We start from the raw sequence: 27701 nt of genomic DNA, 5'->3' as shown, positions 1-27701 counted from the left end.
GTGGAATAGAAAATATTGTGACGTTTTATCACAATAAAAACAACATTGCAATTAACATTTGAGGGTGGGGGAGAGGAAGAATGGATGGGAGTAGGTTGAAACATTTAATACTGTATATTTTCAATGTATATACAAAGCAAGCATATATCATTGGAGTGTAAATATGACATGGTAAGTTTATTGACATTTCGTATTTTTTTAAATGTTTTTAATTAGTCTTTTCCATCCACCCCATATCATTTTTTTTAAAAAAATACAGGAGTAATTAATTTTAAAAATCATTTAACTATTCAAAAACATTCATGTGGAAATTTTCCAGTTAAAGGGGAAATAATCCCATACATTATTTTAAATGGGTTAAGAATGCTTGAAATAGACTATAATATACTCTAAACTTTTTCTACTTTAAAGCACTAAAAGCATGACTTGACTTCATATATGCTAGCTGGGTTAATTTTTTACCTCATTGATTTCAAGTTGTTTTAGCTTTTTATCAAAGCAGCCTATTGCATTGAAAGCTATATTGGTCTTCCTTTTTCCCTTCTTAAATGACTCCTGTATTTCTGTTAAGACTTTGAAAATACTTTTATCACATGATGTACAGAGGAATTAATTTGCATTTATAGTCATAATTTATCCATTTAAATTTGTAATGCATTTGCTTATGTAAATAGGCATGGCATTTTACTGACATATTTTAGCAATTCTGAACTTTTTAAGCATTTAATAAGAAACAGCTAAAAAAATTCCATGAAGTTAATACAGGGTCCAGAATAAAGCATAAAGCAACTGTCATATTTAGGTTTCCATCAAAATGGCAGACAACTGTATTGGGGGTATTGGAACGAAAATCCATCTGGTTCAGTTCTGAACTGGGAGAAAAACCCTGGAAACAACATGGAGGCTGATTGGAAAGATGGTTTATTGAAGAGGGTTGTAGCATTGACCCTGTCTAGGTTTGCTATTGCAGTTTATTTTGGTTTGCTAGCACCAAAATAAACCTAACTTGCGCTATTGGAAGGTACCATCTGTTATCAAATGAAATTTATTCTCTGATCCAGTGTTATAAGTGGGATGAACAGAATAAAGGAGTGGTGGTAGCATTTCTTCAATAAATACCAATCTGCTAAGGTAAAAATTGCTCTTTATCTAGTAAAGCAGCATTAGCTGCTCTATTTTTAGTGATGACCCTTTACATGACCCTCATGTAAGTCTGCATCTGATCTGTGTAGAATGGAAAGTCTTGTTTGCATTACCACCATCATATCGTGTGGTCCAGTTTTGCAATTCACCAATTGTCCAGTCTGCATCAATGGAGCATAAGTTTACAGTTTGCATATCTTCATGCAGGCACAGTCCATTCGTTCATTGGTTGGTTTTGAAGGTGCTGGCCATCTGGGCTGAGTGCAAGGGTCCACCTCACAATGGATTCCAGAACAGCTGTTACCGCATGCCTATACTATCAGTCTCACTTCTCACATTTTATCTTGAATTGGGGCGACTTTGAAAGCTTCCAGGTGTCTTTGTTTGCAATATGATCCAGCCAGGTGACTGTCGCCCCATGACCAACTGATCATTTGTATTTTCATTCTGTGCAATGCCTGTTTGTGTCTCTTCGTTGGCCAGCATTCCGCCCCATAGAGTGCCACAGGATGGACAACCATGTGGTAGATCTTCGATTTAAGGCACAGCAGGATCTTCCAGATGTAGAGAACGCCAGTGACCTGGCACACTTCAACCAGGAACACTCACTTGTGCCCAGGCGTGCAGAAATGTGTCACCATCAGTTATGCAGGATACAAGGTAACGAAAATCAGAGGCCTTTACAACTAGGCTACTGTTGACTGATTGTACTGTATGTCTGGATGCTGCATTCCAGGTACTCAGTTCTTGCCAAATTAAGTTGCAGTCCAAAGTCATTGAGCCATATCTTCCATTGGTTAATCAGTCGCTCGATTCCATCCCGGGTTCCATTCTGTGTAGAATAGAAGTAATAGATCCAAATGTCTGACTAACATATTAATTCAGTCTGAAAAGGAATGTCTGCTGCTTCCCAATATTGCTGAAGGGGCTGAATTCTCAAAAGTTGAACCAAGGGAGATTGCCTTTAGGATGATGTAGAACATCTATGTCTCCCAAGCCAATAGACATATCTGGAAGTAGCATATCTATACAACAATGAAGAATTCCTGTTCCTGGGTCAGAAAGCATCTGATCATAAGATCTTGCAGAATTTTTTGCTTTTGTATGAAAAATTTCTATGCTGCCAGGAAATTTTTGGAATTGAAGTCCACACATCTTAAAGTTGCTAAGTTTGAAAAACACAGTCTTGTACAACTAAAATTTTGGCAGGCACAGAAGAAAGATAGATGTTGAACTAATGGCAGGCATGGCCCTGATTTCCTTCAGCAAAAAATCAAACTCCAACTCTCTACAAGAATTTGGCTTCAGTTTTGATGGAACTGCAAAGTTTAGTCAACTATAATCGATGAGCTTTTAGACGATTAACTACACCACTCAGTTTTCAGGGAGTCTCAAGAAGTGAACCCATCAACTTTGGCCCTAGCAGCCCTTGCCTCCATATATGCCAACAATCCTAGTGAAAAAAATCAAAAGCAATTGAAAGAAGAGGATGAGAGAACATTTAGGTGGCCAGATACAACTTCTATAAAATTACAATTAATACAATTAATATTTTAAAAGTTTTCTAAGAATTAGGGTTACATGTCAGATAACAAAATGGTTGCTGACAGTCTTGATGAAATGCTATTCAAGTCACAAGGAGTCAGAAATTGAAACAAGTTAAAAGTCAAGATTCTGAAGTTCATCTGGTTGAAAAACAAGCATGTAGTAACATATATATTAATAAAAAATTAATCTTTTTTTTCAGATCTTAAAATAACATGCATTATGTATTGGTAGGATACATCTCTTGTTTTGGTTATTTGCAATCTAAAATAAATATTGTTGCAATCTGCAAAGAGAAAATATAATCAAGTGTTTTTTTTAAAGGAACAAGTTATAAGGAGCAGAAAGATTTGTATTTGACCATACTTCATGCTAAGTAATATAACTGGACCATGAAAAATAAATAAGCTATGAAACAAAATGTGAAATGTTGAATCAAATTAGCCAATGAACTCAGTTAATATATTGTCACTTGGGGAATTTCTAGTATTCAAACCGTACCATTTTATATTTTACATTAGATACCTATATATGTAACATAATTCACTGCTTGGTTACACAAAATTTGAAATTTTACCCATTAGGAACGTTTACACAATATGTGTTGGCTGTTCAGTATGCAACCAAAAAATTTCATTACAGTAACGGTTTGTTTCCCAACAGATTCATATCTACATCAGAAAATTATAAGATATATGCTAAAATAATTTCTATTCCTTAAGGACAAGTGTTTGCAAATGAGTTCAGAAAAGTTAATCCTACATTAATTAAAAAGATTCCCACCTAGCAGTTTGAAAGCATGCAAATATGAGTAGATAAATAGGTACCACTTTGGTGGGAAGGTAACAACGTTCTGTTTGCCTTGGTATATAGTCATGCTGACCACATGACTTTCGACAATGATGGCTCCCTCGGCTAAGAAATAGAGATCAGCACACACCCCCACACCCCCCAGAGTTGGATTCCACTGGATAGAAAAAACCTTAATCTTTACTTTAAAAAGAACAGCTACAGCAAGGAATCTCTAAACAACCTAGATGTACTGAAAGGTATGATTCCTACACAATATACAGTACTTTCCATATGAATTCACAAGATAGCAAGATCTTATAAAAAAAACCTTCTACTTTGTTGTTTCTAGGAATCTATGCATCTACTTTCATTAGCAAGGATTTTAGCAGGAGTACTAAATTTTATTTGGACTACTGCACCTAATAATGCCCTTTTTGTTTATAGGGATGGAGAGAAATAATGTTCAACTTGAATATTAATACAATCTTTTCTAGCAACTCTTCTAAATTTTACAAGTGAACTGGAATTTTTTCCCCAAAACTGTGTATTAAAGAAAATGAGCATATATAGAAAAAAATATGTTGTAGCAAACTGCAAAAAATATATTAGGAAACTAACTAGAAAAGCAAACATAGGAATTTTAGACATAATTTATGGCAAATATAAGGAGTTTACCAGGGATTACAAGAAATCAAATACAAAACACGTATTCCAGCAAACAAAACCTTGGGTCACACAAGCAACATCTATAAAATTACAATTAGTATCTTAAAAAAGTTTTCTAAGATTTAGAGTTGCATGTCCCTGGAAGAGGAAGGTCTTGTACCATTTTTATGGTTTAAGAAAAGTTTTTAAATTAGCTGGATGTGGATTGACACATCAGTTTCAAGATATCTATATAATTTGAACTGTTTAAGTAGATACTGCTTAAATCCAGATTCTGCAAGAAATATTTGTACAGTCCTAAAGAGTTCAGCAATGACATTCAGACACTGCCAACACAATAGCTCTGCTCATAACTTATATAATAATAACGTATTTCTCCTACTCTTGAAATAACTTCCTGAATATACTATAATCTTATAATTAGGCTATAATTTTCTGCATTATGAACACTGGGACAAATAATGTTTCCAAGCCTGCACACTCTCCAAATGTGTGAACTTTAACTCCCACAAATCTCAGCTTGAAGACTGAATTCAAGGAGTTGCACACATTAAGAGGGTGTCCAACATGGACAGACTGATTTTTAAAAAGTAGTACATGGGTTCAATTATAATTGCAGGAACATTTTTAAAAATAAAGAATACACTATTGAAATAGAAGTCTGGTTGTTCCTTAGTGTACAGTTAATGTGTACTTGATTCCATTAGAATTTGAAGGACCTTATTTCTGTCCCACAGTCCCATATTCAAATACACTTTGCAAAGGGAGGACATTAAAACCTGTTCTCATCCAAACAGCTGACAGTTTTTTGCAAGCTATCAGAGAAGGGTTTTTGCTGTGAATAAAGCCTTGGTTGCTGAAAGTCAACATGTTATTTCTTACATTGTATGCAAAGCAGCTGGAATGAAGCAGGTATTTATTACTATACTAAAATGATGCAAACATATTCCCATTTCATGAATGCCTTTCCCATCATATTCTTTATCTAGTGACTTGGACTTTACAGACCAGTGGGATATATACCAGTGGGATATATACCAGTTCTAACTGAATTCCTTACTAATTCTAAACAGACAATAAACATACGACTAATATTCAAAAAGTGAAATTTTAGTTATTCTGATCATTTTTCAAACTAACAATTTCACAAATTGGGTAAGCCAAAGAATATAAAAATCAGTTCATTCTTTTATTTTATCCAACTTTTGCCAGAGGGAAATAAAAATTATACAAGCAGCAGCAAATAACTTGATGTACATACACAATATTACAGATGATAATGCATTTAAGAGCTATGTAAACAGGTACTTTATACACGGCATGCCATTTACACAAAGCCATTATGAAATATTAACGCTAAAGATGAAATATCAAGATGCCCAGATATAAAAAAAAGTAAAAGGAGGGATGGAAAAAAATTGGTAGCACTACCATGTTTTCAGCAGCAAGGGAACACTATTAATTGTATTGTTCATTTTGGAAATGAGGCGCAAAGTTTCTGGCAGTTTCATTCTCTTGTGTAGTGATTAAGTCTATAATAGCTGTCAACACTGCAGTGTCCCTTGATTTAGTATTGTTCCAGTCCACAGGTTGTGGATTTTCTATTTTCTCTTGCAGAAGGTCATCCAGTTCTTTTTTCAAATCCTAAGGATAAAAAAGGGTTGTTGATGAGAGTAACATCAAGTTTTTATCATTATAGGCCATCCTCGGCTTATAACCACAATAAGGACAGGAATTTCAGTCGCTAAGGGACATGGTCATTAAGTGAGTACCCACTGGACCTGATTTCAAGACCATTTTTATCATGGCCATTAAGCAAATCATAGAATCATTTAGCAAATTACACAATTGTTAAAGTGATTCTGGCTTCCCCAACTGACTTTGCTTCTCAGAAACTAGCAGGGAAGATCACAAATCAGTCATGCGACTGCAAGATGCTGTAACCATTGTAAATGTGAGCCAGTTGCCAAGTGAACAAATTATAATCATGTGACTGCATGGTGATGCAATTACTGTAACTTCAAGGATAGGTTTTAAGTCCAAGGCCATTGTAATTTTGAACCATTATTAAATAAACAGTGGTATGTCAAGGATTACCTGTATTTTGTTTTTATATAACTATATAAAATTTATATAACTATAACAATATATTTTCTATATTATTTAATCTATACTCTTCCTTTTACAATTTCAAATATTAATATATATATACTGTGTTTCCCCCAAAATAGGACATATCCTGAAAATAAGGCCAAGCCTGATTTTTGGGGTGGGCGTAAATATACGCCCTTCCCCGAAAATAAGCCCTCCAGCAAGCGCGGTCATTTTTGCCACGGATTGCGGCCACTTCTGCAGCAGGAGACCAAGCGATGCGCCCCATGTGCCTCACAGCGGCCTTCCAAAGGGTACTGTAACAGCAGCTATCCACAATTTTTTACCCTTATTTCGCCCCGACCGTACTGGGCCACGTGGGTCAGGACAAAATAAGGGTTAAGAAAGTGTGGATAGCTGCTGCTATGTACCCTTTGGAAGGCTGGCGCGAGGCGTGAGTCTCCTGCGGCAGAAGTGGCTGCGCCCAAGGAACGCTTTTGGGAGAGAAGGCAAAGGGGAAGCGATCCCTTGCAAACTCCCGCCACTCCACCGGGCGACTCCCAGCAGGCCCAGATGCCCAAAGCTTGTGCCCGCCTGGCTCCCTTTTCTACATTGCCCGGCTCTTTATTGAGGGGGGTGGGGGAGAAGCGAGAAGCACGGAGCAAGACAGGGCTCGCTCTTCTTGCCGTCTCTTCTCCCCCTCTCGCCGGGCATGGCAGGGCTTCCTGTCCCTGCCCCAATTGGATGCAATTTGGGGATGGCAAGTGGGGAGGGGTGGCGCTGGGGAGACGTGAAATGTGTCTTATCTGCCTTGTAGCTCCGTCGCTTGTATTGCCATTGTCTGCAGGCAAACACGTTGTAGAGTAAAAGAAACCTTGCGAGTTCAATCAAACTTCTCGAACTCATGAGAAGTTTAGTTTTATCCTACATGTTTTCCTGCAGACAATGGCGAGACACACAACAGAGCTTCAACAGGCAAATAAGACACGCGTCTCGTGTCTCCCCGGCCCCACCCCTCCCCAAATTGCATCCAACTGGGACAGGGACAGGAAGCCCTGCCATGCCCGGCAAGAGGGGGAGAAGAGATGGCAAGAAGAGCGAGCCCTGTCTCGCTCCATGCCTCTCGTTTCTCCCCCGCCCTACCTACCATCCCCCTCGACAAAGAGATGGCGGGAAAGAACAGAAGCCAGGCTGCTGTTACCATTGGGGTGCGTGGAGCCATCTTACCTGCCTTGCAGGTCTGTCGCATATCTTGCCGTTGTCTGCAGGCAAACACGTAGGGTAAAAAAAAACTCACAAGTTCAATCAAACTTTTCACACTCGCTAGTAGTTTAGTTTTACCCTACGTGTTTGTCTGCAGACAACAGCGAGACACGCGACAGACCTGCAAGATAGGTAAGAGGCGCGTCACGCGTCTCCCTGGCCTCTGGTGAAGGGAGGGAGAAGAGATGGTAAGATGTGTCTTGCTTCTGCTCCACCCCACATGCCACTCCCCCCCGCCCAATAAAGAGCCAGGTACTGTGGAAACGGGAGCCGGGTGGGTGCATGCTTTGGGCATATGGGGCTGCCAGGGGTTGCCCGGCAGAGAGGTGGGAGCGGGGCGGAGTTTGCAGGTGGGGGATGGATGGATGGGAAGTGGGCAAGTGCCCAGCGAACAGCTGACGAGCAGCTGTGTTGTGCTGCCACAGCAGCGCAACACAGCAGAAGCCATGAGGCGGCCACGCTTGCTGTCTCCTGCACTCCCAAAATAATAAGACCTCCCCGATAATAAGGCCAAGCCCTTATTTCGGGGTTCAAAAAAATGTAAGACAGTGTCTTATTTTTGGGGAAACACAGTACTTATATCTCTCTCTATTGAATTTATCCTTGATATGTTTTCCGTTGTATACAGGGAAAAATAACAGCATTCTTTCAATCTTCAGGCATAGAAGCAACCTTCAAAGACATGTTAAACAAGTTACACAGCCAACAACCATACTCATGTTTTTCCAGGTATACTATGTATACTTGCATATTTAAGATTTTCACAGCATTTATGACCTTTTAAATTTTTTTTTCTCTTGATAGTATTGTTTAAAATACTTGTTTCAATTTCTCTTTGATATATCACTATCATTTCCCTACAAATCTCTAAAACATTCTTTCCAGAATTCCCTTAGCTCAGTTACTCTGCATTTGCTTTGTCTTTTTAGTCTTATTTGTTGCTTTTTCTGCAACTATTATTTTTCTCTAGATACACCAGGCACAAGATTTTTTATTGTTTTTCATCATTTCTTAGAAGCATTTTCTCATTCTCAGTCTCTTTAACTTCATCATTTTACCAAGAATATTTTCCTATGCCTGGCTAGGTGTCTCAGTGGCTAAGATGCTGAGCTTGTTGATCAGAAAGGTCGGCAGTTCAAAACCCTAGTATAGGTTTCCTGCGTGAGCAGGGGGTTGGACTAGATGACCTCCAAGGTCCCTTCCAACTCTGTTACTGGTACTAATTCTTCTGATTACTGTACAAATATTTATGCAGCACTCTATAACATAATTATTTTCACTCTATACCAAGCAACTTCCACATGTTCTTTTCACACATTATTTTGGGAAGTAATCTTTTTTTCCATCTAGGGCTTCATTTTTTCTTTTCATGCAGTCATTTTATTCATTTTTCCCCTCAATATTTTATCAAATGCAATTAAATTTATCACTGTTAAATTTCTATTCAACACACTCAGTATGCCTAATAAAATTAAAAAGTTGAAAATATATGTTAAATTTAAAATTTACATTTAACTTAAATTTGCATCTTCAGATTTTCTGCAGCTGGAAAAGAGATCAAACTCATCTCCCACATATCCAAAAGGCAGCCTTTGAGCACTAGAGAATCTTTCAAAAGGACTGTCCCATAGTTCTTAACAGTTGCACGGGTTTATAACAGGAGGGAAGAGTTTTTAGAAAGTCAACTGTTTTGTTTTGGGAACAACTTTATCTGTTCAAGCTATATAAAGATATAGTATATAATGCAGTTTTGGACTCTGAATTTTTTTTTTAATTACAAGTATCAAAAGGAAACATATTCAAGGGATCAATACAGTCAAAAGATTGTTTTCAAAATAAATGATATTTCTCATAGTCAAGTTTAATGCACGTGTATCTTTAAAAGGTAATCACTAAGTCATGCAGAGAACATAATACATTAAGGTTAAACTAAATGAGTGATTCAGCTGAATAGCAAATACAGTAGTTTAGTATGAATATTATTTTATAATTAATATTAGCAGGCCAAATAGAAATATTTGGAAGTTTTTAAACAGTTTTCTATCTTAGCTCTGTGTATGCTTTGAAAATCATTTGGAAGAAGCATTTTGGATTCTGAGTAGGGCATCACTCTATTAATTAAAACCGCCTATATTTTTCACAGACTGTGAAAAAAAATGATGTAGCTGTTTTAAGCATCAGCACTTAATGAAGCACTTAAATAGAATTACGCGTAATATTTTTCATATTTACCACATTTTAAGGAAATAATCTACATGAAACTTGTTTTTAGAAATAGTCTTTATAATATAATTATTAAATTGTATCAACTATTTTAAGTGACCAATTCCACCAGGGTTAGCGGAAACTTACTCACCTTTACCAGCTGTGCTATTCTTGCTGGAGACTGAAAAACAATCCATTCATCTACAGCAATTGTATCCTGATCTTTGTCCTTTTGAATTGAAATATCTCCTCCAAAAAACAAGAGACAAAATGGCGAAACTTCCGTACAATCATAAAGGTATATCTATAGTAACAAAAACATTTAGCACACAATAAACATAGTAATATATGGCCTTGGAACATTATTTGATTTTAATTGTCTTTACAGTGTCCATATAGCACAGTATATCATGATTTACAATGAAAGAAATAAACCCCATTCCTGCAGCTTTACAAGGTACATTTGTTTTCTACTGTAACCACAAAGAAAAAATAAGCAGTGTTTGTTTTTATTTCTAACCCATCAGGCATGTCATACTTATCTAATTCACTGAGTTTAATTTAATTAATTAATTAATTTAAGGTTTGTTTTATCATTCAGTCTGAAAGCAGCCCTTGATGGCACTTGACTGAATGCAAATCAACTCAGATATTTTTGTAATAATTTTGAAATAAAATAAAAATTTTCTCTTTTATACTACTAACAGTATTAGATAGGGCCAAATGGTAAGCAAAGTGATAATACCTTTGTACCTTTTTGCTTTGTATTAAGCAAAAGCATGATACAAAAGTGAATATAAGATTTATTCATAGAGATTTATTCATACTGGCAACATCTTAATACTTAAGTATTAAGTATTAACTTAATACTTCTTAATACGTATTACTAAGTATTTAATACTTAATGCTCATCTTAATACTGGTATCTTCCAGTCTAGGATTATCTAGCTATTAGCTATTAATTTCTCAAGAAAAGCTTAATTATTTCTAACTGATATATGTAGCTAATAAGGGTTGTTTGAGATGAAACAAGCATGGAAAGACCACAATTGTTTCAGCCAAAGTCCATTTATATACACATTTATATTTAAAATTAGTAAAAAAAAATGTTAAACTTACGCTACTTGTCCTCATTTTCAAGTGATAAACTAGCCAGTTGTAATGGAATTCTGTCTCTTCAACATTCACAGATTTGGGATGAATATTCACTGTTCCATCTGTTTTGGTGGAAACTTTAACCCTGAAAGATACAAAGCAGTTACAACTTACAGGAGAGAGACGTACAGGAACAAAAAAAATTTAAAAAAAAATATTAAAAGGCCTGGAAAAGTTAATGACCATTTGCTGATTCACTCTCCATTCTACAGTGAGACACTGACTTCTGACTAGCCCTAAGAGTTGGGGGAGCTTCTGAAAAAAGTACCATGGAGGGAGGTGACTAGGAATGGGGAAAATTGGAGAAAATCTAGATTGTAGTTCCCTCAATGAAATAAAACAATTGTTCCATGTAAGGATCAGCAAATGTAGATGTGGAACATCATATATGTCTTCTCTCAGTAAATACATTAGAAAGTAGCTTATACACTGAACCAATGTTTCTCAACCTTGGCAACTTTAAGATGTATGGACTCTATGGCTGGCTGGGGAATTTTGTTGATGTCTGCCACAGTTAAGAAAATTACATTAAAACTTTGAATTGATGAGAACCAGAAAGTACATGCAAAAGAGATTAAGAATAATCTTTTAAAATTCCTCATTAAAATTAAAAGAATCCAGTTAGTTTCCTACAACTATATTTAGTTCTCTTGTATGTATAAATTACTTTATTTTTCCTCTATGTGTTTTTCCACAACGATAGTTCCAAATCAATGATCCACTGCCTCTTTGTTGTTTACTTTTTACATATAGAATATGTTGGTATTAATAAAAAATAATCTTCTACCATTTCTTAATTCAAAATATCCCAGAAATATGTAATTAACATATTTTTGATAAACAAATATACTTTTAGAATATGTAAAGGAGAGCAATTAAGAGCTAAGATGTTAAAATGTTCATTAGCAACACCATCTAGTGACAAAACAATATTACTGCAACTTGTTTTAGCTTTCAGATGTTGATACAATCAAAATTATCATCCTTCAATAACATCAGATTAGTCAATTTCTTAAAGAAAAAAAAATATACAAAGTTTTTGGATAACACTTTAGAAAGCCTAAAATAACCAAAGTAAACATCAAATCTAAATAATCCTTAAATTCAGTTTCTGGGGGAGGGGTGGGTTAGATTATGGTGATGATTAGGATATACCGGTAGCTAGGAGCCACGGGAATAATGCAACAGTTTACTCTCTTGAAATCATTTCCTCTCCAAACTCTCCTGCCTCTGAAAGGCAGGAGGCAAAAAGATTGCCTAGAGGAGTAGCTTGAGTTTTTTTCCTTTTCCCCCACCTTAGAATGTGGAGAGATTAGAGATAAAGGGACTTCAAGAGAGTAAGTCTGCATAGGACCCCATGGCTCCTAGCCCGGGAGTGTGTTCATATTGCTTTTGGTGTATACAAGACATTAAGCAGGCACTCAAGCATTCCAAAGTGGAGGGGAATTGTTAGGAGGCAAGCAATAGTCAATGTTATGAAACTGAATTGTTTTATCTCTTTCTAGCCAGACAGCAGTCATGCCATTTCTCACTTAGTAACAGCTATGCTTAGCAGCAGAGTTCCTGGATCCAATTAAGTTCATTAAGTAAGAACTACCTGTATGCCAGTTTTTGTTTTTTAAAAAACATGTTGGAACACTTTTAAGCTGCTGCAGGTATTTGTCTTGAACATAGATAAAGCAACAAAAACATGGATAGACCTAGTCTTCCAATTCTCACTTCCTTCCTTGCATAATACTGCAAAAAAACCTTGGGGCAGCCCCATAAACCTTGTACTGTACAGAGTCCTAAAAAAGATCTTATATCATGTTGGCTACATTGTTGGAAGCTGGGATTGAAGGTCTTATCCTGTTGTTTAAAAAAAGTCAGACACCTAAGAGTACTCATTGAAAAGGATTCTCTTCAATGATTACACACCAAATCTCAAGCAGGCAGAAGTGCTAAAAAGATAACCAATATACCAAGTAAATTTGCTGCAACATTATGGAGCTCTGCTTAATAAATTAATCTATAGATTAATTTTGAGCAGTATAGTTCAAAAAAAATAAAGGGAACACAAGCAGAAGACATCTGAGATCTGAATGAATGAAATAGCCTTATTAAATACTTTGTTCTTTACATACAGTAGTTTATACACTGCTCAAACAACTAAAGGGAACACAAAACTACTGTATGTAATGAACAAAGTATTTAATAAGGCTGTTTCATTCATTCAGATCTCGGATGTCTTCTGCTTGTGTTCCTTTTATTTTTTTGAGCAGTGTATATGCATATATATAATCTATATAAATAGTCTCAGAGTAAATTTTCAGAAGCCTTACATTTTTCTCTTTTTGCTGAAGTTTGCTCGGATTTTTGCCACCTTTGGATATAGTCCAGCACAGATAACAGCTTTGAGTAACTTCTCATTTTCTGGAAGAAAAGACAGTCAGGGGAAGTGGAACTCTTAATGGAAGAACTGAAAGCCTCCCTGTTATTTTGCTTCCCCCTCAACATTTACCTGAGTTAATGTTGGATTTGGGGTCCCTAGGGTTCCTACTATTCACAAACCCAGCTGCAAGGAGATGTTCCGCAAATTGCCCTTTCATGTTTCGTAGCATCTAGAGAGTAACATATAAGCACCAAGTAACCTCTTACAGAGTTTGTAAAATGCAGTTTCCTGCCACAGACAATATGGTGGAATGTAGTCTGATTCCCTACATTACAAAAGAGATAAACAGTTATTACCTGCAGGGTATTGGAAGAAAGAAAGTATTCCCAGCAATAATCCTTCTCGTATCTGAAACCACGCCGCTGAGCTTCTTCCCAACCCTGAAAACAAGATTTATGTTTTAATACAGGCCTTACTAGATTAACTCAAAAGAAAAACCACGGAATAAATGTGATTGTTAAAATACAATGAGATGCCAGATACCAAGTGGATTTAGGAATTTTCACAAGAAATAGGAAATTTTATAATTAAAATACATTATTTTTTAAAAAGTGCATATACTGATAGTCTCTGTTATGTATTTATCCAAAACAGGAAAAAGCCCCAAACATAATAAATAGTATTTCCTTAGACCATTATGTGTCTAATAAGAATAGGAAAGGAATATGATAGAGCCTTGGTAGTACAGTGGTCTAAAGCACCCTATTATTAAGAACAGCTGCCTGCAATTACTGCAGGGTTCGAATCTCGCCAAGGCTCAAGGTTGACTCAGCCTTCCATCCTTTCTAAGGTAGGTGAAATGAGGACCCAGTTTGTGGGGGCAATAAGCTGACTTTGTATAAATATACAAAAGGATGAAGGCTATTGCTTAGCGCATTGTAAGCTGCCCTGAGTCTCCGGAGAAGGGCGGCATATAAATCAAATTAAAAAAAAAAAAAAAGAATAATCCCGTCACCCATAGTCATCTTGTAGGGGAGATGGGCGGCATAAAAATGTAATAAATACATAAAATTAATTCCAAAGCACTATTTTTAATAAGGCAACTAATGGACTATGATCCAAAAGCTTAACTTTACCTAAACTATCACAAGATTTTTTATTGTTCACAAACACATTTGAAGTAATTAATCTTAGGCTTTAAAACAAAGATAAAGGGACTTCGTGATATACAAACTGGATGAAACATTGAAGTTTTAAAGATTATTTAGAATGAATCACAGCAGCTACCAGGGTGGATTTGATTTAAATCCACTTGATCTAAATCACGATTTAAATCACTAGTAAAAAGGCTTGATTTAAATCAACTTGATTTAAATAATAATTTTTAAAGAGCAAATGTTATCTCTGACCCGCTGTTGATTCACCAACAGTCCAGGGGTGAAATGCTCCCGGTTCGGACTGGATCGGGGGATCCAGTAGCGATTGTGGCAGGTGGTTCGAAGAACCGGTAGTGATAGTGGCACGAGGCTCCGCCAACCCAGGTTTTCCAGGTTTTAACCAGGAAGTAATGTGTTTTTTACCCTCTATGCATGCGCAGATTTTGTGCATGCGCAGAGGGTCTGCATGTATATGTGACGGTCGCTTCCCTCGCGCACGGTCGGTGCACTTCTGAACCAGCGAGGTAGATTTTAGCCCTGCAACAGTCCCAATATTGCAGAATATACAGCATTAGCTACATAACTAAGCCTCCATTTCATGCTGAATAAACTAAATTATGAATGTATCTTAAATAGAAAACTATCTTTAGATAGATCTTTACTCCAAAAGCATTTTATTACAATAAATTTGATAAAAATAAAAAAAAATCGATTTTTTAAAAAAATATATCAGCTACTGATATAAGATTTTTTTTTTCTATATTAAAGTATTTATAACGTGGATTTAGCTTCACTCTGCCCACTGATAGAATGCATTGGACAGACAAGAACAGTTGACGCCCCTTGGTGTCCACTTGGCACGATTACCTGTGGAGCCACACATTGGAAAAATGATTCTGTTTGGAGCCTTATTCTGTTGCTTAGATCCTGTTCTCACTATTGCAGCTGGCCTCAGCTTCAAGGACCTCAGCTTCAAGTAAATTAAATATATACCACAGTAAGAAAACTCCTATGGCTTTCATTCATTGCCCAGCAATGAAGGTTTGTTATATCTATGAGTTCTGTATGCTTTTCTTTCAAAGAGGCAGCTACCCTCTCAAATTACTACAGATTGCCAATTGTAACAGAATTACCTTGAAAGCATTCACAACAGTCAGGTGATCACTTTTAGAATTTCTTGAGAGTTCCTTTCTTCTTGCATCTGCTAATTTTTCTTTACCCTTTAGAAGAGAAAAATACTTGAGATAAACAAAGAACTTTTTTTCATCTGTTTACAGTTTTAAAAAAAATCATTCTGAGCATGCAACAAAGTGTCATTGAATTTGTTACAATTAGAATAGAATCAAGTAAAACATTGGATTTCTGCCAGCTACTTCTTACTAACATATTTTAAAAAGGCATTTTACATGTTTTTAATTTTATTTTCAGATACGTTACCAAGGGAATGATAAAGGGGTCCTTGAAGCTGAGGCCAGCTGCAATAGTGAGAACAGGATCTAAGCAACAGAATAAGGCTCCAAACAGAATCATTTTTCCAATGTGTGGCTCCACAGGTAATCGTGCCAAGTGGACACCAAGGGGCGTCAACTGTTCTTGTCTGTCCAATGCATTCTATCAGTGGGAAGAGGAAAGAGACAGAATCAATGAAAAAACATGCAACACGAAAGAGGAGAGCATGGATAATGGCTTTAATGAAGAAGAATGAACTGCTAAATTAGGCTTATAAAGTCAATAAGCTACTAAATTAGGTTTATTAGGACAATTATTAGGTTTCTTGCAACCACATTACTGTTTTAATAACTAGCATGACATATTTACTGTAAGAATATCTCTGTTTATTCCAAACTTATCCTTTCATCATATGAAAATAGAAAATGGCCACAATGCTGACATATCATATGTTGTATGTCACATATCAAAGCCATTCCTTGCATTTTTTATCCATTGACAAAAATAAAGACAAGAAAATTCAAAAATGGATTCAGAGTACAAATTAACCAATATACAAGAACAACAGAACATAAAAAATATACATACGATTCTAGGCATGATTTTTTTTAAAAAAATAAGTTTAATAGTTGATGTTTTATAAGCAAAAAATAAAGCTTTTATTTAAAAAAATATAAAATGTGCAAGTAAAATTATTAAAATAAATATCCATTGCTTATGGTAGTTTACTTATTCACATTTTATTTTATTTATAAACACAAAATTTATAACATTTTATTTTATTTATAAGTGACCATTTCTTTTGCAATTCAAAGAGGAACATATTTTGAATCTGGAAAGCTGCAATGTTACATTTGTATTTGTAGTTATACCAATATTTTTTATTATAAAAATATCATAATCGTTACAGTAAACGATGCATTATTTTAGGCTAAATATGGCAAATATGGCAATACAGTAAATGATGCGTTATTTTAGGCTAAATATAGCAATTCTTTAACTTTTCAATGATCACTCTAAAATTAAGTATGAATAAATTTGTTAGTATAGGTAGTCCTTGATTTATGACCACAATTGAGCCCAACATTTCTGTTGTTAAGTGAGACATTTAAGTGAGTTTTGCCCCATTTTATGACTTTTCTTGTCACAGTTAAGTGAATTACTGCACTTAATAACAAATTAGTAACCTGGTTGTTAAATGAATTTGGTTTCCCCTTTGACTTTGCTTGTCAGAAGGTTGCAAAAGGTGATCAGTATGAACCAATTGCCAAGTATCTGAATTTTGATCACATGACCATAGAAATGCTGCAAAGGTTGTAACTGTAAAAAACAGTCAAAAGTCATATTTTTCAGTGCCGTTATTACTTTGAATGGGCACTAAACTGTTATAAGTCAAGGACTACCTGTATACAAGCAAGAGAAAAAGAAACTCACCAACTCCTTTAGATGCTTTATGGACAGCATCACAGCATCACGTGATGGTGGATCCATGAGCTTCATCAAAAAGTTTGCAATACCTCCAAGTTTCAAAATCTGAAAGAAAACCATGATTCTACTTGATTATATCTGTCCATGATAAAGTAAAACAAATACAATCAAATATCACCTGTAAGAAAACTACGAACATAGCTAATTCACAACCCTAATGACTCCAAAACTCCAAATGTGCTCATGGAACTCAAAATCAACAATACGACATAGAACATGAAAAGATGATGGGAGAAAAATCACATCCCTGAAATTCTCAAGAATTCATCCATTGCTAATCTACCGAAAAGTATTTCCAAGGAGGCCAATCTGACTTCTGGAGGGAAGTTAGAAATCATGAAATTGACTTCTGTAATTTCCTCTTAGGCATGAAAGCCAGTTGGGCAACCAGCTATTCTCTTTCAGACCTACCCTCCTCACAGGGGTTGTTGTAAGAAAAATAGGAACATTATGTATACAGGTAGTCGTTGACTTACAACCATTTGTTTAGTGACTGTTCGAAGTTACAAAGCACTGAAAAAAGTGAGTTATGACTGTTTTTCACACTTATGAAAGTGTGCAGCATCCCCATGATCACATGATCAAAATTTGGGTGCTTGGCAATTTGCATGTATTTATGATAGTCTCACTGTCCCGAACTCACTGTGATCATCATTTGTAACCTTCCCTGTCAGCTTCCAACAAGCAAAGTCAATGGGGGAAGTCACATTCATTTAACGACTGCATTAATTCAATTAACAATTGCAATGGTTCACTTAACAACTGTCATAAAATGGGGCAAAACTCACTTAACAATTGTCTTGGTTAGCAACAGAAATTTTGGGTTCAATTGTGGTCTTATGTTGAGAACTACCTGTATATGTCACCTTGGATTAAATTAAATTAAAACATGGGATAGAAGTATAACAATAAATATGAAATCAAGATTTATTTTAAAAATGTTGACAGCCACTATGAATCAATAGTCTAAATAACAACACAATTATATTAAGTTAATATTAATCAAAGTAAAAAGTCAACATTAACCAATATACAATCATTTTATTCTACATTATTCTCACAAGATTTAATTTTTTTACCTCAAAGCAAAAAAAAGTCCATTTAAACCTTTCAGCTAATCTATTTTTATCATTAATGATTATTTTTAAAATGTGTTTGCTGTCAACTTGCTATTTTTTATTCCTTATTTTTATTTCTGACTTCTGTACCCCAACATCTTTTAGGATCCTAGCTTTGAACTAGGTCACCCAGAGATTCAGAATTATTGTAAAAGTTACTAAATGACCAATTCAACATTTTTATCAAAATCGGTTTCCTAAAGAGCAAGACCAAGGCTTCACTAGGATATATTATCACTGTCCCAATTGTGTAAATTACCTTGATTTGCAAACATAGTTCCTCCAAAGGTGTCCTCAAGATTTCAGGCAACTGATAATCATCTAGCAGACTGGCACGAAGACCATTATACAAGTGGTAGCAGTGGCCGGGTTGGACTCTGTAAAAGTATAAATATATTCTATTAAGTATTTTTACCAAAGTAATAATAAGAATACGTTGTTAATTACAGCTATTTAGTAGCTGTACATTACATACAAATTCAAACTGAATAATCTAAACTAATTACAATGGGAAAACACCAAACTTAATATCAATGCCTATCTAATATATCAGTGATGGCTAAACTTTTCCGGACTGAGTGCGGAAGTGAACCCCCAAAATGCAATGTGCGTACAGGCCCTGCCGATGCGCCCCCTGTGCATGCACACACGCCTCCCGCATGTGCCCCACCTCCCCCATGCATGCACCAGCAGAGACCCAAAAACTAGCCAGCCGATGGGAGGTGTATGCGCATGCGCAGCGGAACTGAACTGGGGCGACGGCTCATGTGCCATCAGAGAGGGTGCAGAGACGGTAATATATCATTCAGAAGCAGTTACAAAGATGCTCAATGGCCTATATTTTATCACTTTTATTTTATTTATAAAAAATTTTTGCAGCCTATCTTTCCTATAAGCGCTGAGCAAACATCTTGAGGCCAAAGACTTCAATATTAAGAAAGCATCTTAATAGTGAAGGGAAAAAATGAAATGTCTTTAAAGTTAATCAGAAAATGTTCCAAATGAGCCAACATTTTTCTACTGAACAAATTTTATAACAATAGGTATTACACTTACCTGCCTGCTCTCCCTTTTCTTTGTTTGGCATTTGCTTTACTAACCCATTCTGCAGCCATGGTGCTAATATTGTTCTGCGTGTCAAAATGAGTTTCTTTTATCTTCCCTCCATCTATAACATAAACTACATCATCTATGGTGATACTGCAGAAATGAGAAACAGAGAGAAGCAATTTGCTTATCTACATCACACAGATTCTTAGCTAATACCTTTATGAAGTAATTTTCTCCTTGTAAGAAGTAACCCCCTCTCCCCTTTCATGGCTGATGAATCAAGCCATAAGGAGCAGCAACAATTACTGGCTGATGCCTTGTTTCCTCCTTTGCCAAAAAGTCAAATAAGATAAAAAAGGCAATCCTGGTAATACTGTAGTGTGAAATGGAGAAATTATCAGAGGACAATTTACACTGCAATATTAGAATTAAACCACATTGCCAGATATAACTGGGAGAAACTTGATGGAATTGCTTAATGTTTAATACTTAACCTTGACATAGTGTTAATTCTACATATAATTAGCTACATTTCATCAATAAGAATTGCCAGTCTGAGCATCAAATAATTGTAGAACAGGTATCTTAATCCAAATAAATCTGCCTTAACTAAAACTGGTACAGTGGAAACTTAGCAGTGTAAGCAAAATAGCAATGTACTATTCATTTAATTTCAGATGTACCTTCTGAGGCATAACCAAAAAATGAAAAAGAAATAAAGCATCTTTGCATTTATTCTGTTAGCCTGCCTTACTCAATTTGATGCCCTCCACAATTTCCCAGCACAGACAGTCCATATCCTGCTTTAGAATTCTGCAATTCTTACTCAATAAAATTATAGTAGGTGCAATTCAATTTATAAATGCAGAAAATGCCTAGATCCTCTTGTATATCCTTTAAAATATCTAAACAAAATAGTCTAATAATGGAAAAACAGAGAAAATGTTTAGAAATACTTCCCTCCATTTTATTCCTACTACGATGCAAAGAAATCACCTTAATTTTTATTAAGCTACTCAAATTTTTCCTAATAAGTTAATTTTGTATATTTCTAGAAGCATAAACTAATGTTTACCTAGTCTCAGCAATGTTTGTAGCAATTACAATTTTACGAACACCAGGAGGGGTCTTTTTGAACACCTAAAGAAAAGCATGGAAAAGACACAAAAATAATGTTATTATAAAATCCATTTTTATTACAAGGATTTTTAATATATTATTTATTAAATTTATTAAATTACTTCAGTTAAAACAAAAAATGAATATATCATTTGAAACACATCATTTAAATACCAAGTACTAGCAATCAAAGAGAAACAAAAAAACTTTTGCGATATGGAAGCTGAAGATAAACTTCTTATATATAGAATAGATTTGCTCAAATCAGTGTGATTTGAACTACTCCTAACATACTCAAGTGCCATGGACAAATGGATCTATTCTTAAAATCTGACTATCACCAACAATCTTTAATCTCTTGAAAAAAAAGTATTTGAAAGTAGAATAACTTCCTCTAATTAAAGCATTATGTTCTTTATCTTAAGAGATATATTTATCATTTATTTTCAAACTTATAATCCACTCCAATCCCACAAGACTTTGTGTGGTATATGTAACACTGCTGAAAGGTGGGTAGATCGTTCTATCACATGTGAGATTTAGGATGGCTACATTTGAGTATGTACTTAATCTTTTCAGAATAGGAAAAATGCTGATTTTTTTTCACATTACTTGTGGGTGGTTGATGTGAAGTTTAATTTAATTAATTTAATTTAATTTAATTTAATTTATCGCATTTCTATGCCGCCCAACTCCCAAAGGACTCTGGGCGGCTTACAGCAAAAATAATGCGAACAATGAACATAGAAAAATTATTTTAAAACATTATAAAAACATTTAAAAACATTAAAAGCCCATGCACATCATTCATGGCCGGATCTCGCAAGATTGCAACAGCGAGATCAACGGCCCCAGGCCTGCTGGAAAAGCCAGGTCTTCACCACTCTCCGGAAGGCCAATAGGGTGGGGGTAGTCCGGATCTCAGGAGGTAACTGGTTCCAGAGAGCTGGGGCAGCCACAGAGAAGGCCCTCCCCCACGGGCCTGCCAGCTGGCATTGTTTAGCTGACGGGACCCGGAGGAAACCAACTTTGTGGGATCTTACCGGTTGCTGGGAGCTATGCAATAGAAGGCAATCTCGAAGTTGCTCCCTCCAGCTCTGTAACTTTAATAGCTCAATTGTGAACTTTGTTTTTACATTAGTTTTAACTCTGCTTTTATTTCTCCTTTTATAATATGGCATGTTTCTTACTATAAATCATCCAGAGTCACTTAAAGAGTGGTGTAGAAATGAGATAGATAAATAAATGCCAGGTTGCAAAGCACCCTAATGGTAATTACATGATTCTTAGATGCTGCAACAGTCATAAATGCAAGGAAGGACTGGTTGTAAAGCTATTATTTTTTACACTGTTGTAATTTCAAAGGGTTGCCAAAGAATACAGTCAGTATGGGAAGACTACTACTACAGATAAAGTTAATAAAGTTATGGTTAGCACCAGTTATACATACCTGAGTCTGGTTAACAGTAGGCATTAATGAATGCAAAGGTATGATGACAAACCTATCTAAAAAATAAAATACACAGGATGTTGTATGTGAAATTCAGGAAACAGAAAAAGTAGAGAATTTAAGTATAAAAAGATAATGAAGCTGTACAAACAGTTCTCAAAGATACTTTCTAATTAATTAAAAACTTTAAGTTTTACTAAATATTATTTTTAATACAGCCACATTTATTGTTACTAAGGTAAATATACTGTACATTTTCAATATTAGGATAGGTATTGAATAAATTGGAATGGATGGATTATTCTTTCTTTGACAGAAAGAATAATGATAAATATTTAATCAAAATTTCCCAGCAGTCAGCAATGTGTAAAACATTGGAAGGGATGGATCTCTTCATCTATGGAGATTGGAGTATTTCATCTCTGCTAATTTTTAAGGAAAAGCTAAATAGTCCCTTCTCAAGAATGCTTTAGTTTTTCTCTGTGTTACGGAGGGTTTCCTAGATTATATTTGTTTTCCATTCCAAATGTACAATTTTAACAGCTGGGGGGAGGCGAACAGTTGCTCCAAAGATTCTCTCAAGGTGCATGTTCGTGTGGGCATGAAAATCAGACAAAGTGAACAATTTGTGTGTGGAAGGGAGAGAGGGGAATCTTCAAACAAGCACACCATTCTTTACAGAAGATGCTACTACTTTAATGCTTCAGGGACAGGGGAATGCTTTCCTTACCCTAATATATTCTTGAAGTTCCTATTTAAAATAGTCTACACTGTCCAAGTAAACATTGTATGTATGAACTTAATACAGCTATGCTAAAATGGATAATAATTAAGATGATCTTTTTCAACTTATACTGCAATTATACTGCGCGTAGCCATTCAGGCTCTAGCCTCACAGCTGGACTATTGTAGTGCACTCTACATGGGGCAACCTTTGAAGAGCATTCAGAAGCTGCAGCTGGTGCAGGTTGTGGTGGCACAGGCAGTTCTTCTGATCCAAAGAATGGCCCATGCAACATCACTGCTCCGTGAGCTGCCCTGGCTGCCAATCTGCTTCCAGGTGCAATTCAAGGTGTTTACAGCTTGTTAAGTAAATGTTTACGAAATAAATGAAAAAAGCACTAAATATTAGTATTATCTGTTTAGTTAGATTTCCTTAATAATTAGCCAAACCTATATGAAGTTCAATGGCAAAGGCACACAATCATTCAGGAGCCTGGATAGCTCTGCAGACTAAGCACTGTAATTTAACACCAGCTGTCTGCAATTAAAGTAAGTTCGAATCTTGCCAGGCTCAAGGTTGACTCAGCCTTCCATCTTTTCTAAGGTAGGTAAATAGGGCGGCATATAAATCAATTTTTTTTTTTAAAAAAAATGAAAATATGAAAGGGGTAAATATTTTTTTCACAGAACTGTGTAGACATCGGATTGTAGTTTAAATCTATTACACTAGCATTGATCAGTCAAAGCCCCAAAGTCATTACAGTGGGGTAGAGTGTGTGTGTGTGTGTGTGTGTGTGTGTATCTGTCTTCCTAAGTTTTCGCGGGTGTGTATATGCAAAAAATTAAAATCTCGGGTGTTTTCCCGCGTCATAAGTTTTCACTAACTTATTTAATATGATGCAGGAAAACACCCGAGATTTTAATTTTTTGCATACCCGAGATTTTAATTTTTTGCATATGTGTGTGTGTGTGTGTGTGTGTGTGTGTGTGTGTAGTTAATATTTCGGGTTTCTTCCCGTGTAATTGTGGATATATCCCTAAAAGGGTAGAAGCGATGTTTCGGCGATGTTTTGTTAGTGCAAAATGACTGCTGACATAAGCCTGATGATGGCAGATGGGATTCTGCCAAAACGTCACTTCTACCCTTTTAGGGACAAACTGCAACTCTGTGTTGCTCTCTGGGAGACTCAGTCATCAGTGAGCCACACCCACTTCTCAGATATCCTCCCTGTAAAGGTACAATGTGTTTTTTTTTTGGGGGGGTGGCTCACTGATGACGCCTTAATAGGCAGAAATAGCTATCTGAGTCTCCCAGAGAGCAACACAGAGTTGCAGTTTGTCAGCAGAAAAAAGGCCCAGAAACTTATTATTATTATTATTATTATCATCATTTCCTTCTTTACCTATCCCTTAAATTCTATTATCACTTACTGTGCTGCCTTTCCAACAACGAGCAGTTCAACAATCCCAGCTAATCAATTTAGCTATTGTGTAACATGAAAATCAGGATTTGGATATTCACTAGCATGCAAAGCAATTGTAAACAGAATAGAAGGAGAGGTTCAGAGTGCCATTATTATATTATTCAACATAATGTAGATATACATAGCTTTATGAATTAGAGTAGTTGCTCAACAGTGTTGATTTAGTTTTTCATTCCAGTTCCAAATTGTAAGGTAATGTAAGCCAATATACTGTATGTCTCAAAATGATTTACTGATTTATTCTAGCCTACCATGATATTAAAAAACGATTTGACTTTTAAAATTTTACCTGATTTAAACATAACTTGGGATACCAGAAGATCATGCAGTGTGCTAATGTTATCCCATCCAGGAAGAAATACTAGAATTGCACCTTCCTGGATATAAAACAGGTATATTAAACAAGACATCTGCATTTTTAAATTCATAAATATAGCATACAATATAGTCACATACATAACTCTAGGGCGATCTTTTTAAATAGAGCTTGTTTAAACAGAGGTAGGCCAACTCTCATCTGAAGCCAAGGCCTAGATTTTTTTCCCTTTTTTTCCACCCTCCAACAACCAAAGGATATACTATGCCATGAAACTGAAAGAAGATAACATGGAATTTTCCAACACCAAGATCTCTCCTTTCATGCTTGTGTGGTTTCTGTAGGAAACAGGAGTGTAGATTGCCTTCCAGAAATATTTAAATCTATTTTGATACTTAGTACTATTTGCTTTTGTAAATAAAATTGTAAATTCCCTCTGGCTAGCTGCTGGATTTTGAGTGGAAATGATGACCATTTCTAGGTTTACCTATTCTTTTTTAATATAAAGCAAACAAAATTCTATTCACACCATACATTAAAACCTATCTCTACCTTCTCATTTTCATCCCATTTCCGCTAGACCAGATTGGAAGTTCAGAAATGTAAGTTATATTAACCTCTTCTTAACAAAAAAATAAGCATTCTATATGTTTTTCTCTCAAGCTATGTAGCTAAAGATAAGAACATGTATTTTCTGTTTATAAACTAGTTCTTAAAATAATGCATTCAAGCCTATAAATTTTCTTCCCAGCCCATATATCTGAGCAAATGTTTAGAATGGCAGTGAAGTAATCTTGCATCATGCTCATCATTTATTGAAAAAAAGTTAGTCATCATATAATGGTAAAAATCTGGTTTCTCTTTAGATCGCCAAAATCTTGATAGCCTAGTATTATTCAATACTAGATAAATTAACACTTGTATAGGCAATGTATAAGAGTAAGAAATATTTATTTTATTTAGATGTTTTATTGTACCTTTATTGTTTTATAAGTAACTCAATGTGATGAAGTTACTTAGTACTTGGTCCTCTTCTTATTTTCCCCACAACAAGTCTATGAGGTGGGATGGATTGAGAGAGAGAGACTGCTTCAAAATTACCCAGCTGGCTTTCATGCCTAAAGCAGGATTAGAACTCAGTCTCCTGGTTTCTAGGTCAGCATCTTAACCACTACACCAACATGTCTCTTTGCACTGTTTCTCAGTGTATATTAACACTTCTCTGCACAAACAAGTAAATAAAACAAGCAAACCAGTGTACTAGCCAATAACAAACTCACCTCTTCTTCAAGAGAAATATATCTTATTAATGCTGCTATCAAATCAAGATCAATTTTATCATCATCTATCATTTCCAGTGCATCAATTGTACTTTCTGAATATCTAGAAATCATGCAGAGAATAAAGAATCAGTATAGCCAATACAAAATTGCTATGCTTAAAAAGATTATTCTGCTTCTTATTGCTTGGGGGAAAAAAAGAACAGAACTAGTTATGTGTGTTAAGGCCAGGGTAACAGTTCTAAAAAGGAATTACATTAAATAAACTATTTATTTTCAGGCAATGAGAACTTTTTTTTTGCTTTCCCCTACACAGCTACTTACATCTACCATAAATTTGTCAGTAAATTAATTTGTAAATTAACTTACTGAGAATTCAATACATTTATCAAAAATTCAAAAAATACTGCTACTTGAATACTTGTTTCACAATCTCACATATCTACCGTGAAGTCAACAATCAGTTAGTCAATAGCTTGCTTCCTTAGAAAAAGTTAAGAGTTATTAGATAAAAGAAAATTTGAAAGTTGCTTTAAAAAAGCAAAAGAAATATACGTACCGTGTTTTTAGTTGCTTTACATAATCTGGCCATTGTTCATGATAAATTTCTTCTTTTTCTTCCTTTTCTGGTCTGCTTATATGTCCCTGCATAAATCTTTTTTTCCAATGTGGCCTGCGATCTGTATTTTCTGGCATGTACCTTCGAACAGATACAATATTAGGATTACAGACTTGTAGCAAGATTAGATTTGCTTGCAAAACTGATTTTCATTTTTCTTTTTTTTACTGCACTACAAGTAATCCTCGCTTAATGCAGGGGTGAAATGTTCCCGGTTCGGTCCAGTTTGCCTGAACTGGTAAAAAAGGCTACTGGTTAGCCAAACCGATAGTAAAAAATGTAAAAAAACAAAAGTTCTAACGATCAGGTGAGCAACACGCAATCATTGGAACTTTTTTTTTTTTACTTTTTAAGCATTTTTTTTACTTTCTCCGGAACTGGTAGTTAAAAATGCTTTAAAAAGTTTTTTAAAAAAGTTTTGAAGCTCGTGCTTTGCTACCCTGATCATCAGAACTTTTGTTTTTTACTTTTTAGGCATTTTTTCACTACCGGTTCTCTGAATAGGTTGTAAAAAAAAATTTTTTTAAAGTAAAAAAAAAAAGGCTCCAAAGATCGCGCGCCACAGCTGATCACATACCCCCACGCGCTGTTCTAGTTAGCATGCATTTGGCGTGCAGTGCACATGCGCAGCCAGCAAACCGGTAGTAAACCACTACTTGCTTAATGTAATCGGGAACAGAATTTCCATCGGTAAGCAATGTGGTTGTAAAGTACTACATCATGTGACCATATCACTTAGCTATTGACCGTATCACTCAACAGCAATCCCAGCAATCACTGTTGCCATAGTTACTCATGAAAATCATGAGTTGTTGGATAAGACCTCACGTGACTGTGACTTGCAACTTCCTGCCAGCTTCCCATAAGCAAAGTCAATGCAGAAGCTGGCTGGAAGGTGCAAATCCTGGGCAGCTTGCAAGCAGACCAAAGGGCAGGTGAATATTACAAGGTGAGGTAGGGGAGTGCTGGGGCACCTTCCAATTGTGTGTAGATTCGGAGGGAGTCTTGCAAATATGCTATGGGGTATGAGAGCCTTGGAATTTTCTCTCTGTAAGAGAGAAAAGCAGTGGGAGCAACTTGCAACCTTCCATGCCCAATTCCCATTGACCTCGCTTATAGGACGCTGGCAAAAAGGATACAAATTGCAATTGTGTGATCATGGAATGCTGCAAATCCTTCCGTGAGCCAGTTGCTGAGCACCCAGATTGTGATCACAT

General features: G+C 35.7%; 1 protein-coding gene across 1 annotated transcript in view; it reads right to left on the bottom strand.

The window, feature by feature from the left end:
* Nucleotides 1–5316: 5316 nt before the first annotated feature.
* DHX36 (DEAH-box helicase 36) overlaps nt 5317–27701 on the bottom strand; it is a 34588-nt gene continuing 12203 nt past the window's right edge. Inside the window, exons 10-25 of the mRNA XM_034439174.3 lie at nt 26425–26565; nt 25866–25968; nt 24559–24646; nt 22063–22118; nt 20569–20633; nt 19500–19643; nt 18703–18820; nt 17272–17370; nt 15826–15999; nt 15522–15608; nt 13588–13671; nt 13361–13460; nt 13182–13272; nt 10825–10945; nt 9857–10009; nt 5317–5790 (exon numbers count right to left, since the gene is read on the bottom strand). Of these exons, the coding sequence (XP_034295065.2) occupies nt 5605–5790; nt 9857–10009; nt 10825–10945; nt 13182–13272; nt 13361–13460; nt 13588–13671; nt 15522–15608; nt 15826–15999; nt 17272–17370; nt 18703–18820; nt 19500–19643; nt 20569–20633; nt 22063–22118; nt 24559–24646; nt 25866–25968; nt 26425–26565 (1810 nt within the window). The 3' untranslated portion in view covers nt 5317–5604. The remainder of the gene's footprint in view (nt 5791–9856; nt 10010–10824; nt 10946–13181; nt 13273–13360; nt 13461–13587; nt 13672–15521; nt 15609–15825; nt 16000–17271; nt 17371–18702; nt 18821–19499; nt 19644–20568; nt 20634–22062; nt 22119–24558; nt 24647–25865; nt 25969–26424; nt 26566–27701) is intronic.

This window comes from Pantherophis guttatus, chromosome 6 (assembly GCF_059756535.1).
Source record: "Pantherophis guttatus breed Tessera chromosome 6, ASM5975653v1, whole genome shotgun sequence".
In the NCBI taxonomy this organism is placed as follows: Eukaryota; Metazoa; Chordata; class Lepidosauria; order Squamata; family Colubridae; genus Pantherophis; species Pantherophis guttatus.
This window is presented reverse-complemented; position numbering and strand designations above follow the sequence as displayed.